This window comes from Helianthus annuus, chromosome 15, assembly GCF_002127325.2.
Source record: "Helianthus annuus cultivar XRQ/B chromosome 15, HanXRQr2.0-SUNRISE, whole genome shotgun sequence".
Classification (NCBI taxonomy): domain Eukaryota; kingdom Viridiplantae; phylum Streptophyta; class Magnoliopsida; order Asterales; family Asteraceae; genus Helianthus; species Helianthus annuus.
In genome coordinates this window covers 22,339,196-22,357,205 of record NC_035447.2, presented here as the reverse complement: position 1 = coordinate 22,357,205, position 18,010 = coordinate 22,339,196, and the positions used below count along the sequence as shown (strand labels likewise).

The window sequence follows — 18,010 nt, the reverse complement described above, 5'->3', positions numbered from 1 at the left end:
TTGAGTTCCCAAGTAAATTCGGCGCCACGTTTTCCTTCCCATCTAACCTTGACGATAGGAATTTTACTGCGCCTTAATAACTTGACTTCTTGCTCTACGATTTCCACCGACTTTTCCACAAAATGCATAGTATCGTTGATTTGAAGATCTTCGAGAGGAACTTGAAGTCCTTCATCAGCGAGACATTTCTTTAGGTTAGAGACGTGGAACGTTGGATGAACGTTGTTGAGCTCTTGAGGTAAATCGAGTCGATAAGCCACTTTACCAATCCTTTCGAGTATCTTGAAAGGACCAACATAGCGAGGGGCAAGTTTTCCCTTTTTACCAAAACGAACCACTCCTTTCCAAGGAGACACCTTGAGAAGGACATGGTCACCAACGTTGAATTCCATAGGTTTGCGTCCCTTGTCAGCGTAGCTCTTTTGACGACTTCGAGCCTTGAGTAGATTGTCACGGATTTGAAGAATCTTATCTGTTGCTTCTTGTATGATCTCAGGGCCAGTAAAATGTTTGTCACCAATCTCGTGCCAGCTTAAGGGAGATCGGCATTTGCGACCATACAATGCCTCGAAAGGAGCCATTTGAATACTGGAGTGATAGCTATTGTTGTACGAGAACTAGATCAAAGGTAAATGCACATCCCAACTACCACCAAAGTCGATGACACAAGAACGGAGCATGTCCTCTGGGGTTTGGATAGTACGTTCAGTCTGTCCATCCGTTTGAGGATGAAAAGACGTACTGAGATTCAAGTGAGTACCCATAGCGGACTGAAAAGTTTGCCAGAGACGCGAAGTAAATCGACCATCACGATCAGAAATGATGTCGAGAGGAACACCATGATGGCGTATGACTTCATTGGTATAGATACGAGCAAGTCGTTCAACCTTGAAATCTTCGCGAATGGGAATGAATTGTGTGGACTTAGTCAAACGATCAATGACTACCCAAATGCTATCGTAACCAGAAGGTGTACGTGGGAGTTTAGTTATAAAGTCCATCGCAATGCTATCCCATTTCCAAACGGGGATTTTAGGTTGTTCGAGTAGACCAGAAGGTCGTTGGTGCTCGGCTTTGACTTTCGAACAGGTAAGACACTTGGAAACGTACACAGCAATGTCTTTCTTCATACCGGGCCACCAATAGGATGTACGTAGATTATGGTACATCTTGTCAGCGCCAGGATGAATTGAGTACCTAGATTTGTGTGCTTCATTCATGATAAGGTCACGAAGATTGTCGCGATCTGGGATCCAGACGCGACCACAACAATAGAGGAGGCCATCAGGTTTCGAAACGAGTTGACTTTCAGATGCTCCACGTATTTCTACAGCCATGGAACCTTCATTGATAGACGAGTACTACGCTTCACGAATGCGATTGTGAAGATCGCTCGAGATATGAAAACAACGAATGACATCTACATGAGCCTTACGACTAAGTGCATCGCCCACGACATTCGCCTTACCAGGGTGGTAGCGAATCTCGCAGTCGTAGTCGTTGAGCAACTCCACCCAACGTCACTGTCGCATATTGAGTTCTTTTTGGTCAAAGATGTGTTGTAGGCTCTTATGGTCAGTGAAAACCACACACTTAGTACCATATAGGTAGTGTCTCCAAATCTTTAACGCAAAAACAACTGCGCCAAGCTCGAGGTCGTGGGTAGTATAATTTTTCTCATGTATTTTGAGTTGGCGAGAGGCGTAAGCGATGACCTTGTCTCGTTGCATGAGCACACAACCAAGACCACGGTTCGATGCATCACAATACACCACGAAATCATCATTCCCATCAGGGAGAGCGAGGATAGGAGCGTTGCAAAGCAAGTCCTTGAGAGTTTGAAAAGATTCCTCTTGCTCAGGACCCCAAGCAAAAGGTTTCTCCTTTTGAGTCAACGAAGTGAGAGGAACGGCGATTTTTGAAAAGTTCGAGATGAATCGACGGTAATAACCCGCCAATCCTAAGAAGGAACGGATTTCAGAAGGAGATTTAGGCGTGGTCCAATTCTTCACGGCTTCGATTTTTGAAGGGTCGACATGGATTCCTTTTTCACTAACAACGTGCCCAAGGAATTGAACTTCTTTGATCCAAAACTCGCATTTAGAAAACTTAGCATATAAACGTTCAGCACGCAAAAGTTCGAGTATAAGGCGGAGATGACGCTCATGATCGGCTCGAGATTTAGAATAAATGAGAATATCATCAATGAAGACGATCACAAAGCGATCCAAGTAAGGCTTACAAATACGATTCATGAGATCCATGAACACAGCGGGTGCGTTGGTCTAGCCAAAAGGCATAACCACGAACTCGTAATCTCCATAGCGTGTGCGAAAAGCGGTTTTGGGAACGTCCTCTTCGAGGACTCGAAGTTGGTGATAACCAGAACGAAGATCGATTTTGGAGAAACAGGTAGCGCCTTGAAGTTGATCAAAGAGGTCGTCGATACGCGGAAGAGGATAACGATTCTTAACGGTGAGTTTGTTGAGCTCACGATAGTCGATACACATGCGGAAAGAACCATCTTTCTTTTTAACGAAAAGCACAGGAGCACCCCAAGGAGAGGTACTTGGACGAATGAAACCCTTATCGAGGAGTTCTTGAAGCTGAGAAGACAATTCTTGCATCTCGGAAGGTGCAAGATGATAAGGAGCCTTGGCAACAGGAGTCGCACCAGGTACGAGGTCAATACGAAAATCAACAGATCGAGGAGGAGGAGGACCGGGTAGATCTTCAGGAAAGACGTCAGGGAAGTCGCGCACCACTGGAACATCACTTAAACTTTTTCCCTTGCCCTTTTCTTCCACAACGTGGGCTAAAAAGGCAAAGTACTGTTTGCGTAAGTACTTGTTCGCTTGTGTGCAGGACATCAACTTTAGTCCCTTTGAAGGTCGGTCTCCATAAACGTGCAAAACGTCTCCGGATGGAAGAGGTAAGCGAACGAATTTCTCGTGATAAGCGATTTCAGCATGATTCTTTTGAAGCCAATCCATGCCTATGATGACGTCGAAACTACCCAATTGCATGGGTATAAGATCGATAGAGAAAACATGCTCGTTAAGAGTAAGACGACAATCGAGGAGAATGGAATCGACTAAGATAGACTTGCCATTGGCGACTTCAACGGAAAACGACTTAGGTAGCTTAGAGCGTGTGCAATTTAACAATGATTCGAATTCTAAGGACACAAAGCTTTTGTCTGCACCAGTATCAAATAGTATCGAAGCATAAAGATGGTTAACAAGAAACGTACCGTTAACGACATCATTGTCGTTGCGCGCTTGATTCGCGTTCAGGTTGAAGGCGCGTCCACGAGGAGGTTGTTGCTGCTCTTGATTCCATTGTGGGCATTGAGGACGAAGATGATTAGCATCCCCACATTTGAAACAAGCTCTAGCGGGTCTTGCGTTTTGAGGAGCAGGTAGGGCTTGCTGAGCTGGTGGTGCTTATTGTTGCTGATTGCGACAAAAATTGATAGTATGACCATAACGGTTGCAATTGTCACAACGACGGCACCTAGCATTGACGGGATGATGGTAGTTACAAGTAGCACACTTGGGGTGAATCCCAGTGTACGACTTTTGGGTGTTATCAGGAGCAACAGGGTTCGGGTTAACAGGCGGCACAATCGCGTTACAAACGGGGTTGGATTGCTTTCGCTTCTTTCCCCTATTGTTATTCGATTGTTGGGTGATTTGATGGGATGGCTTCGAAGGAACGAGGTTTGCGGCTTGCTTATCGCGAACACGGTTGTTGTTCAAGGACGCGGCCAAACGGTAAATGTCTTCGATGCTATCGAGTTTGGCTGCCTCGATCGTATCACGCATGCTAGGGGGTAGACCATTGATATACTTGCTTTTCTTGCGATCAGGGGTCGAGACAAGGTGAGGGACAATGAAACAGAGTTGTTTGAAACGGGTGGTGTAGGCTAGGTTGTCATCACCAATCTGCTTTAATACCCAAAATTCTTCCTCCAACTTTCGTTGCTCATGCGGAGGACAAAACTCATCCATCATCAGGGCCTTAGTCTCTTCCCATGTCAAAGCATATGCCAGCTCGTTCGAACGGATGTTTCTTTCATTCGTCCACCACTCGAGAGCTCGGGCTTGGAATACCCCAGTCGCGCTGCGCGTCTTGAGCTCATCGGGGTACTCGCTATTGATGAATGTGACCTCTATGCTGTCAAACCACTCGAGCATGGCGGTCACCCCATCATTTCCAGTGAATGGCTTTGGATTGCACGATGAAAAGTGCTTGAAGTTGAACGAGACGGGCTTGCGTGCTTCAACCTTAGAGTCGACGGAAGAGTGAGGAGTTTCAGAGGCTCGAATCTCGGAAATGACCTTTGGGACGACGCAAGCAAATTAATCGGCCATGAAAGCCATCATCTTCTTTGTGGAGCGAGACTTTGACTTCTTAGACGCGTTGGAGTGACGAGAAGACATCTAAGATTCAAAAGAACGAATAGGTGAGACTTGGTCATAATGTTTGTTTAAGAAAACGAAATTGATCACATAGCATAAAGGTTCACACAGCATAAAAGGTTCAACTTGATTTACATAGCATAAAAGTTTAAACGTTTCATATAGCATAGTCATGAATTCCACATAGCATAACATGAATAAACGAAAGCATTGTAAATTTAGTTTGTTCACGAGGGATTATTATTGTTTGTGATTGCGATAACGTGCGAAATGATTAAAACGACATTTGGAAATGAATGAACGTTCAAGTATGAAATCACATATAAATTGAGATACATAAAAGAGAGGCTCAATAAAACATTGGATTGTTTCGGGTAGAGAAACGTCGACTATTCCAAAGTGGGTCGAAAGTTCTTTCGAATTAGAGATATTGTGCTTTGGCCTATAAGTAAGATACTCTCGTCGAGAAGCGATTAACGGTATCTTACCCTTCCGGTTACTACACATCTCTAAATGATTGAAACATTCGGGACTTTGGCGGGAATAAAAATCGAGGAATGGGACTTAATCGACGAGATGCGGGTTTCACCCCTAACTTGACGATTTCGTACCCTAAATGTGGTTGATACTCGTCGATCAAAATAAAATTTTGACACCTTGACGAGGGTCCACTAGAGTTGAAATGGAAATTACCATTAAGTTGTGGATGTCACTCCTAGCTTAATGGTGAAATTTCGGACAAAATAGATTAAAGGTAGAATGAGAGTCGTTTACCAAATTGTGGGTTTCACGCCTATTTTGGTAAATTCTTCTCGTTGGTGTTACAAGAGCATAAAAGTAGCATAAGTGTATTCGTGTTAGCCTTAGGAAAGGCACATAAATTTAATCAACAAGAAGTATAGCTAGGAAGCATGCATGGTAGAGTACAAAAGTTTTAAACAACAAATAAGAGGCAAAATTCCTAGAACTATAGATTAGGGCAAAAGCATGGCAATTTTTCCTAATTCCCTATAATTATGGCTCTGATACCAATCTGTCACACCCAACCGATGGCGGAAACATCGGGATGAGACGAAGTGTGTATAGATTGCTAGAGACGTCATAACACTATGTGACAATATTTAATTAAATTCAAATTTCATTTCAAAACTAAATGTCAAAAAATTCAAAAGGAAATAACAACATTGTTTCAACAAATAACATAACAAACAAAAGACAGATAAATCTAGGTGTGTATCTAGTCCACCCTAAACTTGTTTCATCATTCATCCGTACTTCAATAATCAACCTGAAACATGTATTAAAATAGAGTTTCAATGCAAAAGCATGAGCGAGTATACAAGTTTGTTTACATAGCATAATAGAATAAAAGGCTCAAATCCAACATGATTCATAATATGTGAATTACTAGTATGCAATTTTTGGCGTACACTATGATCAAACCCAAGAATCCAACGCATAAAATAACCAAATCACAATTGATAGCAGGATGGTAAATGTTTAACTTAACAATACCCCAAGTCTAACGGGCGGTGCGTAAATCCTATAGCGCTATAATTGTTAAGGTGGGCTAGCAAAGTTAATGAGCATATACGTTCCAAATCGTTCAAATAGAGCATACAAGAATCATAAGTAAAGCACATTAATTTCATGTTTGTACAAGGATTGAGTATGTTTAGTTTAGTTTAAAGATGTTTGCATAATTATACATGTTGCATCCCAAAGTGTAAAGGGGAAAAAGGGATCGAGTATACTCACAGTGGTTGCAAGCTTTCCCACTTGAAATCCCGCGAGCGAGTTTGGTGGATGGATTAAGTTGGAGCACCTAGTCCTTCTACACAAGGAAACGTAGGCGTATGAGTTTGGCGTACAACGGAAGATTATAAATTTGGAGTTTAACATAACATAAAGTATGATATCAAAATAATCATCTTTAACTTACACTCTTATATGACACTACGTAACCACTAGGGTTATATTGTATTTCATGGGTAGTATGCCCATTAGAATCATACTTGGAGTGTTAAGTCTTAGATGGTATTCTACTACCTTAACATATAAACACAAGTTTAATATTAAAGGTTCGAATGAGTATATATATATATATATTTAAGTTTAGTATTACATATTATTAAGTTCAATAATTCAAGTAGGAGGTAGAAGATTAAGATCTTTGTTTAGGCACCTCGAGTTATTCATGAATGTCATGTATGGGGTAGGAAGAACATGCTTCCATTTAGGGACCCCTTGAATGTTCACCACTTCACTTGATGTAAAGACAACCAAGGAGGGTCAAGAACTAGGACTAATACAAGTATGTAAATAATCTAAACTAAAAGAAATCATCAAATCATGTGAGGATTTTATGTTGGAACAACCCAAGTTGTTCCACAATCACTCATTCATCAAAGTCTAAGCTTGACATGACTTGTGGGTTAAATACCCTAACAAAAGAGAAAGTTTATGAGGTTTAATCCTCTGATTTAAGTGTCTTAACCATGTTTTTAAGCTTAACCAACCATAAGAGGGGTTGTAAGCATTAGGACATTGGTGTGAGATGTGTTAGACACAAGTTGGATGAAGTTTAAACAAGTATGTAACAAAACAGAAAGTTTTTGGTCAATTTCAGAGCAATTCCAGGTCTGATTTCTCCAAGGAGAAGTCAAGGAATCAAACTCCATAATTAACCAAGCAAGTAGGAAGAAGAATCAAGTAATTTCGTTAATAAATGAGCAAGTTATACCAAGTTTAGTGCAAGGGTATGAATCTGTCCGAAAATGCAGATTCTTGCTGGAACTTGAGAGTGTTTTTGAGAGATTTGAGTGTGTTGAAAGTGTCCAAGTGCTTGGAGGACCTTGGGTACTTATAGGAGAGTGATTAGGGTTGATTTGGGGGGGTTAACTAGTGCTAAAACTCGGTTTAAACCAAAGAATCCCGCCCAAAAACGAAGCTGGTCGCGACTGTCCAACTATTCTGCAGACATGAGGTCCATGCGGCCCACCTGAGGTATCAGGCTAAGTCCACGCGGGTCGCGAGCCCTTTGTGGTTCCGGATAAGTTTCATTTTTTTACAATTTGGCCCCTGGAGTTGTGTGTTTGATGCGTTTAAGGTATTTTAAGGGCCATATTTGCCATAAAGGCATAGTTTAAGATGTGATCAAGTATGAGGAGTATAAACCAAGTATAATCAAGCGTATAAGTATCAAATCAAGTGTCGTTCTCATTCAAAATACGTTCAATGCATAAGTTTAGATTAATTACAAGTTTCGCACATAGTTTCCAAGAATAACGATTAAACATCGATTGATTCACGAAGTCGAACATACGAGCATACATAGAATGTGTATAACATAAATGTAACGAAATACAAGCTTCATTAATGATCCAAGTCTCGGTTTGATAATGATTACAAAGAAGGGAACGATTGCAAGAATACAAGGTTTCCAAAAATAGAAATACGAACAAAACTTTCTATAAATGGAAGGTACAAAAGAGCCGGGCGTTACAAGGATTGCTTGAAATACTTGTAAGATCAAAGAAGAATGGAGGTGAATGTGGGTGGGGGTGTGGCCGAATGTAGGGAGGAAGAATAAAGGGAGATATGTTTGAATTTTCGGAGTCGGAAAATGAAGTGATGATGTTGGGGGATAAGGTTCTTTATAACTACATACTAATCCTTCTACCATCAAACAGGCCTTTTATCCAACGAACCCACATCCAACATAATCTAGACAACATGAGGGCTTGTGGGGTCCTCGTGTTGACCGTCTACTAGTGGGGGAGGGGGGTCTTGGTTGAGTTTCAATTCTAGTTAGTTTACATGGTTAGGATTTAGGGTGTTAAGTTAGGGGGTTAAGTGTATTAGGGACTTTTAAGTGTGTTAAGGTGTTTAATGACTTAAACTAGTCTTATGATGTCAAAGTATGGTTAACTAGTTCATATTTTATGTTCGGATGTAGTTCGGATATTGTTCGATGCTTGTTTTGTTGTCGGTTTGTTAAAAGGTTAGTTGTGTAACTTATATCGTATGACGTATTCTTGTGTCTTAGTGATATTCCCGATACTTTTTAAGTTGTTCATGATGTCTAACATCATTTCTGATTATTGTATAACTAGTAAATGTTGAATTTTTGCGGACAATTGTTAGTTATGGTCCAAATTAGAGACTTTTAAAGCTAGTTTATTTATTGGAAAGTGTTAACGATATCCTTGTTTTACCACTTGGGATTTGATATATTTTTTATGCCGGACTTACATCTAGGTCCTAAATCTATCGTTTAGCTAAGTACCGGAGTTGTGCTGACACAGCTAGTCTAAACGGTAAGTTTACTAGTTGTTTAGGCACATTGTTTCAATTGCTTCAAAATGTGACGAGTAAAATAAACGACATGTGTAATTAAAATGTATTTCGCAATATTTCTAAATGTATGATATGCATACATGCTATATTGACTTTTAAAACACATAGTTGCAACAAATAAACAATTATCTAATTGTACGAAAGTTACCGGAAAGCATTGTTTGTCACAAATATGTGCAATTTACTCTATACTAATCCTATAAGTAAACAGTTACAAGTTCACTACTGTATTGCCAACCCCGCGCGCTACCAATGACCGGCTAAAAAGTAGATATAACACTATTTCCTACTCAAGGCAAGTAGTACGGTATGGATAGAGGCTCTAACGCCTACTGCTCCGCATAGTGTAAGGATTCAGGGCTTTCAAACACTCTAAATGGACGTTCAACCTATTTATTACTTTTATTTCAATGTGATCTAGGGCCTTACATTTGTTCGATCAAGTAGTTGGTGAAGTCTTCCTTTCACTGGCACAGGTTGTGGGATTTGGTAATTCTGGCCATTGACCCCCTTATACATTCAGTGGTGGTTTTTCATGACTATTCTGGCCTGTCACTTGCCGATTCGAAGCATCTATTCCAGGATTTAGGGTTGTCCAATCACTGGGTTAATCCGAGTATTCGAAGGTTATTGTTTTATGACAGATGCAAATAAATGATATTCGATTTTAATATATTATATGTGTTCTCTATGTTTTATCATAAATCCTTGTAAAAATGAACGTCCCTATCTTATATCATATCGTATCTTATACATTTATAATATAAAATCACTTCCTAGCTTGTTTTATTTTTGAGACTCATTAAATAGAAATGTGCTTCAGTCTTCGAGTAGATTAAACTTGTTTTTTTTAATTACATAAAAACAAAGTTATGAAAACAAGTTTTTTCTTGCTATCAATATATTCATTATTCTTTTATATAAAAACAAGAATAACCATCCAGAAATCGGGTGAAAGTCACCGCATGGGGCAGCGAATAAAAGTTGGTGAACGGGTCCTTAAAACATATAAAAAACGTTGTTCATTTTGTCTTGCTTTTTTCATTGCCCTTCACCAACCACAACCCACTTATTATATCTTTTTGTAAGCCATTAAAAAAAAAAAAAAAAAAACTTTTTATGACATGCAAGTCGTCACCCTTCCTAAAAAGGCCAAATTTATGCAACTTCTTATCAAATATTAGTTGTTTCTTCATGACTTACACACATGTTACATTTTTTCTTGTACAAATTAAATAAGTAATTATTTATAAGTATATATGTTCTAACTGCGTAATGCAATGCTAGACATTTGATTCTCTTTTACAAAGATCTCAATCTTGTTTTCACTGATTTCTTACCTTGATCTCTTGAATATCATATGCACAACACAAGCTATGATTTACCTCATCCCGTGTAGTAGGGTATAGTTATTATATCTTGTGAATTTTCCCATAGTGATTCTCGTGGTTAGAAACATATTCTAATTTTGTTTAAATAACAAAATAGGAGGGTACAAATATGAGATGGAGTCAAATTACTAATAACTGACAACAACGACAAACCTAATGATAAAACAACTAATGTGGTTTACAAAAAGATCTTTAAGGAATTGTGATTGTAGCATATTCATATATTTCAAATTATTGGTGTATTCTAATATTTGCGTTAGTACTTTAACGTATATAAAATTATTATATTTTTGTCAACAATGAAAACGAAGATATTTTGTTTTAGCCACCCTTGTAACATACGTGTTATGTTTACTTAAACTATTTCTAAAATATAAAATTGTATATATTTTTGTTAAAATAGCAAAATAAAATAGAATAGTTGAATAGTTCAAAGTAAGTAAAAAGGGAAGGTGTATCACCAACTTCTTGCCCACCATAGAAAGGAAAGTCCCTCCCACTTCACCAACCAACAACCCAACCTTTGTCTACCCGCTCCATAGTCTCCTCTTATAAATACATTTTCTCTTCTATTTTCATATCAGGCTCACTACTTCACATTTTCTAACACAAGTTTGTTTATTTCAAGCTACAAAACATCCGATCACATGGCGGCGGTCAATAGCAGCAGTGATAGTCAACCGGCAAAACACCAAGAAGTTGGCCACAAGAGTCTTCTTCAAAGTGATGCTCTTTACCAATACATTCTTGAGACTAGTGTCTACCCAAGAGAACCCGAACCCATGAAAGAGCTACGCGAGGTCACCGCTAAACACCCGTGGTAAGAAACACAAACTCATTAATTTAGAGGTATCCAAAAAAAAAAACTTTTTATCGTGCAGTCATACAATAGTAAAAAACGATAATAAATAAAGTAAAACAAATACCTAATAGATTTGTCCTCTTTTTTTTTCATAGCTTGAAATCGTTCTAGCACATTGTAATTCCGTGACGTTCTGTTTCTTACGTTGCCTCCCACACACAAAACACAAGGAAATTTTATTGTTTTAGGGTTTGGGTTATATTTGTCAATTGAGACTCTTTCAATTATATTATACTTAATTTGGGTTAACTCTATCATTTGCGATTAATTATTATACAAGTCTAATGTTGTAAAAAGGTTTGAGGTTATATAAATTTAGAATTTTAATAAATTAAAGTATCCTATTTAATTACCTTATGATGATTTTTTGAATTTTTTAAGGTTTTATTTCTTTGTGATATGAAATAGGAACCTTATGACGACATCAGCCGATGAAGGACAATTTTTGAACATGCTTCTTAAGCTCATCAATGCCAAGAACACCATGGAGATTGGTGTCTATACCGGCTATTCACTTTTGTCCACTGCTCTAGCTCTCCCTGATGATGGAAAGGTTGTAAGATAGTAGTTATGAACTTATGATGTATTTTTAATTTTTTATATTATTTATAATAATATTTTAAATGCTAAATATATGTTTCTTTTATTGTATTTTAGATATTGGCTTTGGACATCAACCGTGAAAATTATGAAATCGGTCTTCCCATCATTCAAAAGGCTGGTGTTGCTCACAAGATCGATTTTAGAGAAGGTCCTGCGCTTCCTCTTCTTGACGAGATGATCAAAGATGTAAGTATATTTACATGTAACATAATACTGGTTTTGAAAAGAACGTGCCCCTATTTAATATATCTATGTATTTGTTATGAACCAAATTGTATTTATGTTTTTGTTAATTACAGGAAAAATTCCATGGGAGTTTTGATTTTATTTTTGTGGATGCTGATAAAGACAACTATCTTAACTATCACAAAAGATTAATTGATCTTGTCAAGATTGGTGGAGTGATTGGCTATGACAACACCCTTTGGAATGGATCGTTGGTGGCACCACCGGATGCACCTCTTAGGAAATATGTTCGGTATTATAGAGACTTCGTGTTGGAACTTAACAAAGCATTGGCTGCTGATACGAGGGTTGAGATCTGCCAGCTTCCTGTTGGCGATGGAATTACTCTTTGCCGTCGCGTTAACTAAAGTTAAACGTGGATCGATAAATGGCCGGGAAGAGGTGGTCATGACCAGGCCATGGTTGATGCTTCTTCATGATGTTTATGTTTCAAAATTGTTTATGGAGTTCAAGGCCCTTATTATTAGCTCGTTTGTCAAATTGTCAATTATGTTTGTTTTTTCTTTACAAAAAATATTATTAAAGATGATGAAATCTTTTATATAATTATGATAAGACAATATATCTTTTATATGAAATGTTTCCATGATAAATATGTAGTTGCTAATGAAATTATTATGTCAAATAAATTCTCATACATGTAACGTATCAAAACCCCTATTTTTACTAAAAGTACTTTATGTGATAATGTATATATGTTTCTATATATGGAAAAGACGGGTTATAAAAGATACAATTTGAGTGTATTTTTATCCTTTAAAGCTGTAAGAATTAATAGTTTTATACAAATTTTTGATTTTATAAATTTAAAGCTGTAAGAATTAATAGTGATTGATGTGTTACACAAATTTTTGATTTTATAAAAAACCAATAAAATAACCAATGATGACATTTTGTCAAGTAACACAGACATTTTCCTTCCGTTATAAAGAGAAAGGACTCCCATTTACATGTCTCTCATGATGGGTCCGACAATCCTTTTGTGATCATCTGTTAGTCTATTACGGTATGATATCTGATTACTCTTAAAATATATTGTCCCTTATGTTGACAATAAGTTCGTCGAGCTGAGGATGTCACACCCCGGCCGCGTATAACATGCAACCGCGGCGGAAACGCCGGGGTGTGACAGAAGAGTTGGTATCAGAGCCAATGGTTATAGGGAATTAGGTTATTAGTAATGCTTTGACCTAGACTATAACTTTCTAGGACCCTAACACAAGTTATCTTGTGTTTAGATTTTAAAACATGCACTTCACCTATCCTTAGGTGATAACCACAACGGGAACGTCAGTTCCGAATCCGCTTTGAAAATTAATCGTCTGTTCGAGGATGATTGATTACTAGGTTTTGAACCCTCTGTTATAAGGTTTTGAACCCCTTTGGATTTTCAAAAATCTCGTCAAGGTTTTCGGGTTTTAATAGTGTGAACACGTGCGAACTGGAAGAGTGAATGCCTGTACCCTGAGTTTTCTGTCTAAGGCTAGAGTGTTCGTACAAATCCACATAATCGGACTAGTCACTCTTACCTGGGAACTCTTGGGGTGAGTGTTCACTTATAGGCGAACATGTCTTCGTGATACATTATTTTTGACCCACTTACTTTGACTAGACATTTCGTGTCGCTTGTTTGCTTTGCTATGCGTAACCACCATCTTTGCTTTTGTTGATTCTGTTTCATCTCATTCTCTTCATCCAATCATCTCACTCGTTTCCTTTCATGTTTTCCTCTTTTAGATTGCCTCCTCGACGCGAACACCAGATAGCAACTGCCGAGCTGGCAGAAATTATTGCGCAGCAGATGGCTGCTCAATTCCCAAATCTCTTTGCTCAATGGAACCAAGCCAACAACAACAACAATGGTACATGCAATTTCAAGAATTTTAACTCGGCTAAACCACTCAAGTTTAGTGGTTATGAGGGAGCAACTGGGCTTCTTCAATGGTTCGAGAGCATTGAGAATACTTTTCGCCACGTTCAGTGTCCGGATAATCGCAAGGTCGAGTTTTCTTCGAGCGTGTTTCAAAAGAGGGCTCTTACATGGTGGAATGGGGTAATGAGAGACCGTGGTGCAGATGTTGTTCTAGCACAGACATGGGCTGAACTGAGAGCTCTTATGATGAGGGAGTTTTGTCCTCGTCATGAGCAACGAGCGCTGGAGAAAAAGTTTGATGATTTGAAGCAAGATAGTGGCGAGCACAGGGCATATACTGATAGGTTTGAGGAGTTGAGTCTGCTTTGCCCGACTATGGTCGCCCCACTCGACAAGGCTATCAAAAGGTACATCGACGGCCTGCCTGACTCGGTACAAGACATTATTACTGGTAGCAACCCTACCACACTCCGTCAGGCAATCGAGTTATCAGCGACACTGACTGAGTCGCAGATTCGAAAGAATAAATTACACAGGAAGGGTGACAAGGGCAAGAAACAGTCGTCTGACAAAGAAGATAGCAAGAAAGGTCAAAACAAGAATGGAAAGGATTCTGGTTCATAGAAAAGGGCAAAGAAGCGTAAGGCTTCCCAAAACTATGCTGTCACTGCCCAAGCTAACCAGGCAGCTCCCAACCAACCCGCACAGCCTCCAGCAAAGAAACCCTATTCAGGAAGTGCACCTTTGTGCAATCGATGCAACAGTCACAATCAGCCGCAACATCAGTGCCGTTTCTGTACTAACTGTGGGAAGTCAGGTCATCTTGCCGATGTTTGTCGGTTTGCTCAAAATCGCGCAGTTCAGAACCCTGCTCAACAAGTTGCTCAGCCTCCTGCTCAGCAACATGGTCAAGTTGCACGACCACAATACCCACCAGGTGCTTGTTATAACTGTGGGGATCTGACCCATTACAGAAACCGGTGCCCAAGACTAGCCAACCAGAATCAGAATGCAAACCAGAATCAGGCTCAGGCTCGAGGGCGAGTCTTCAACATGAATGCTCAAGAGGCACAAGCAGACAATGAAGTGGTGAACGGTACGTTCTTTATTAATAATCAGCCTGCATCTGTTCTTTTTGATTCGGGTGCCGACAAGAGTTTTGTGTCATTGTCTTTTGAGCCAATGCTTCGCGTGTCTAGAACGAAACTAGGTAAACCTTTGACAGTAGAGGTTGCCAGTGGTGAACCCATTGTTCTAAATTCTGTTCTCCGCAACTACCAGTTGAACCTTAACGACCATATTTTTCCTATTGACCTCACGCCAATGCAACTTGAAAGCTTCGACGTTATAGTTGGTATGGATTGGTTATCTAAGCATCGCGCAGAGATAGTTTGTTCTGAGAAGATTGTTCGTGTGCCGCTGTCGACAGGCGAGATCCTACAGGTTCGTGGTGAGAAGCCTGCCGGTGGTCTCAAACTCATGTCTTGTTTTAAAGCACGAAAGTATCTACGGAAAAACTATGTGGCTTTCTTAGCACATGTTACAGCAGATAAAGGCAAGGGTAAGTCTATTTCAGATATTCCTGTCGTTCGGGATTATTCTGAAATCTTTCCTGAAGAGTTACCTGGTCTACCCCCAGCACGCCAAGTCGAGTTCCGTATTGATCTCGTACCTGGTGCAAATCCCATCGCCAGAGCTCCATATCGTCTTGCACCGTCTGAGATGCAAGAGTTGTCTAAGCAGCTTCAGGAGCTCTCTGACAAAGGTTTTATCCGTCCTAGCTTTTCACCTTGGGGTGCTCCCGTTCTCTTTGTCAAGAAGAAGGATGGATCTTTTAGGATGTGTATCGATTATCATGAGCTTAACAAGCTTACCATCAAGAATCGATATCCCCTACCTCGCATTGATGATCCCTTTGATCAATTGCAAGGCGCTTCTTATTTTTCAAAGATTGATCTCCGATCTGGATATCATCAGCTTCGTGTGCATGAAGAAGATATTCCCAAGACAGCGTTCCGCACTCGTTATGGACATTATGAGTTCACAGTCATGCCATTCGGTTTGACTAATGCTCCTGCTGTTTTCATGGACTTGATGAATAGGGTCTGCAAACCTTATTTGGATAAGTTCATCATTGTTTTCATTGATGACATCTTGATTTATTCTAAGACGCGAACTGATCATGAGCAACATCTTCGTCTTACTTTGGAACTCCTAAAGAAAGAGCAACTTTTCGCCAAATTCTCCAAGTGTGAATTCTGGCTTAAAGAGGTTCAATTCTTAGGACATATTGTCAACGAACAAGGTATTCATGTAGATCCCTCCAAGATCAGTGCGATTAAGGATTGGGATACACCTACTACTCCTACTGAAGTTCGTTCTTTTCTTGGTCTAGCGGGTTATTACCGCCGCTTCATTGAGAACTTCTCAAAGATTGCAGTTCCTCTAACTGCTCTAACTCAGAAGAACAAGCCATTTGATTGGGGAGTCAAACAAGAGGAAGCGTTTCTGACTTTGAAACAAAAGCTTTGTGACGCGCCTGTCCTAACTTTGCCCGAGGGCAATGATGATTTCGTCGTTTATTGCGATGCGTCTAAATTAGGTCTTGGCTGCGTCCTGATGCAAAGAAACAAAGTCATAGCATACTCATCAAGGCAGTTGAAGATACACGAGAAGAACTACACCACTCATGATCTGGAGTTGGGTGCAGTTGTCTTCGCTCTTAAAATCTGGAGACACTATTTGTATGGTACAAAATGTGTGGTTTTCACAGACCACAAAAGTCTCCAGCATATCTTCAATCAGAAAGAACTAAACATGAGACAGCGACGTTGGGTTGAACTTCTCAACGACTATGACTGCGAAATTCGCTACCATCCTGGTAAGGCGAATGTCGTGGCCGATGCTTTGAGTCGCAAGGAACGTACTAAGCTTCATTGTGTTCGTGTCCAATCTGTTATTCAAGCGCAAACTGATATCCAAACCCGTATTTCTCAGGCTCAACAATCTTGTGTTTCGCAAGGTTTGATGGATAAGGAATTTCCTTATCACATAACACCTGCTCTTGAACTAAAGGACAATGGATCGTATTACTTCATGGACCGTTTGTGGGTCCCAAGCCAAGATAATCTTCGTACCTTGCTTATGGATGAAGCCCATAAGTCTCGTTATTCTATTCATCCTGGCTCAGATAAGATGTATAAGGATCTTCGTATTCAGTATTGGTGGCCTGGTATGAAGAAAGACATTGCCTTATATGTATCAAAATGCCTTACTTGTCTTAAGGTGAAGGCTGAACATCAGCGTCCTTCCGGTTTATTGGAACAACCAGAGATCCCAGTTTGGAAATGGGAAAACATTACCATGGATCTCATTACTAAACTCCCGCGTACAAAGAAAGGTCACGATGCCATCTGGGTAGTTGTTGATCGTCTTACCAAATCAGCGCATTTCTTGCCAATCCGTGAGGATTTTTCGGCTGACAAACTTGCTCAAATCTACGTGGATGAAATTGTAGCTCGACATGGTGTTCCTTTGAACATCATTTCTGACAGAGATGCTCGTTTCACTTCTCATTTTTGGAGAACCATGCAATCTGCTATGGGGTCCCAACTTAATATGAGCACAGCTTATCATCCGCAAACGGATGGTCAATCTGAAAGAACAATCCAGACACTGGAGGATATGCTTAGAGCTTGTGTGATCGATTTTGGTGGTAGTTGGGATTCACATCTTCCGTTGATTGAATTCTCCTACAACAACAGTTATCACTCCAGCATCAACATGGCTCCTTTCGAGGCTCTCTATGGTCGAAAATGTCGTTCACCAGTCTGCTGGAATGAGATCGGCGAGGCCCAACTTACTGGACCTGCCCTCATTTTAGAGACAACAGATAAGGTTAAGAAAGTTCGTGATAACCTTCAGATAGCTAGAAGCCGTCAAAAGAGTTACGCGGACCTAAAACGCAAGCCCTTGGATTTTCAAGTCGGTGATCGTGTATTACTTAAGGTCTCACCTTGGAAAGGTGTGATCAGATTTGGAAAGAAAGGAAAACTTGCACCTAGATACGTTGGACCATTCAAGATCGTCGAAAGAATCGGTAAGGTAGCCTACAGACTTGAGTTACCTCCTGAACTTGGAAATGTTCATCCAACCTTTCACGTGTCCAATCTCAAGAGGTGTTTAGCTGATGAGAACCTCCACATACCGCTTGACGAAATTCGTGTTGATAAAACACTGAAATTTGTTGAGA

At 39.8% G+C, this 18,010-nt stretch overlaps 1 protein-coding gene across 1 annotated transcript; it reads left to right on the top strand.

Annotated features, from left to right (window-relative positions):
* The first annotated feature begins 10,732 nt into the window (after positions 1-10,732).
* On the top strand, positions 10,733-12,463 carry LOC110911104 (caffeoyl-CoA O-methyltransferase). Its single transcript, XM_022155680.2, has 4 exons — positions 10,733-10,994; positions 11,445-11,589; positions 11,694-11,825; positions 11,939-12,463. Exons 1-4 carry the CDS (start codon positions 10,822-10,824, stop codon positions 12,230-12,232), a joined length of 744 nt encoding a protein of 247 aa, XP_022011372.1. The 5' UTR covers positions 10,733-10,821; the 3' UTR covers positions 12,233-12,463.
* The last annotated feature ends 5,547 nt before the right edge of the window (positions 12,464-18,010 follow it).

Coding starts and splice junctions, on each gene's coding strand:
- LOC110911104 (XM_022155680.2), top strand. CDS start 10,822: ATGGCGGCGGTCAATAGCAGCAGTGATAGTCAACCGGCAAAACACCAA. Junction 11,590..11,693: donor CTCTCCCTGATGATGGAAAG/GTTGTAAGATAG, acceptor ATTGTATTTTAG/ATATTGGCTTTGGACATCAA. Junction 11,826..11,938: donor TTGACGAGATGATCAAAGAT/GTAAGTATATTT, acceptor TGTTAATTACAG/GAAAAATTCCATGGGAGTTT.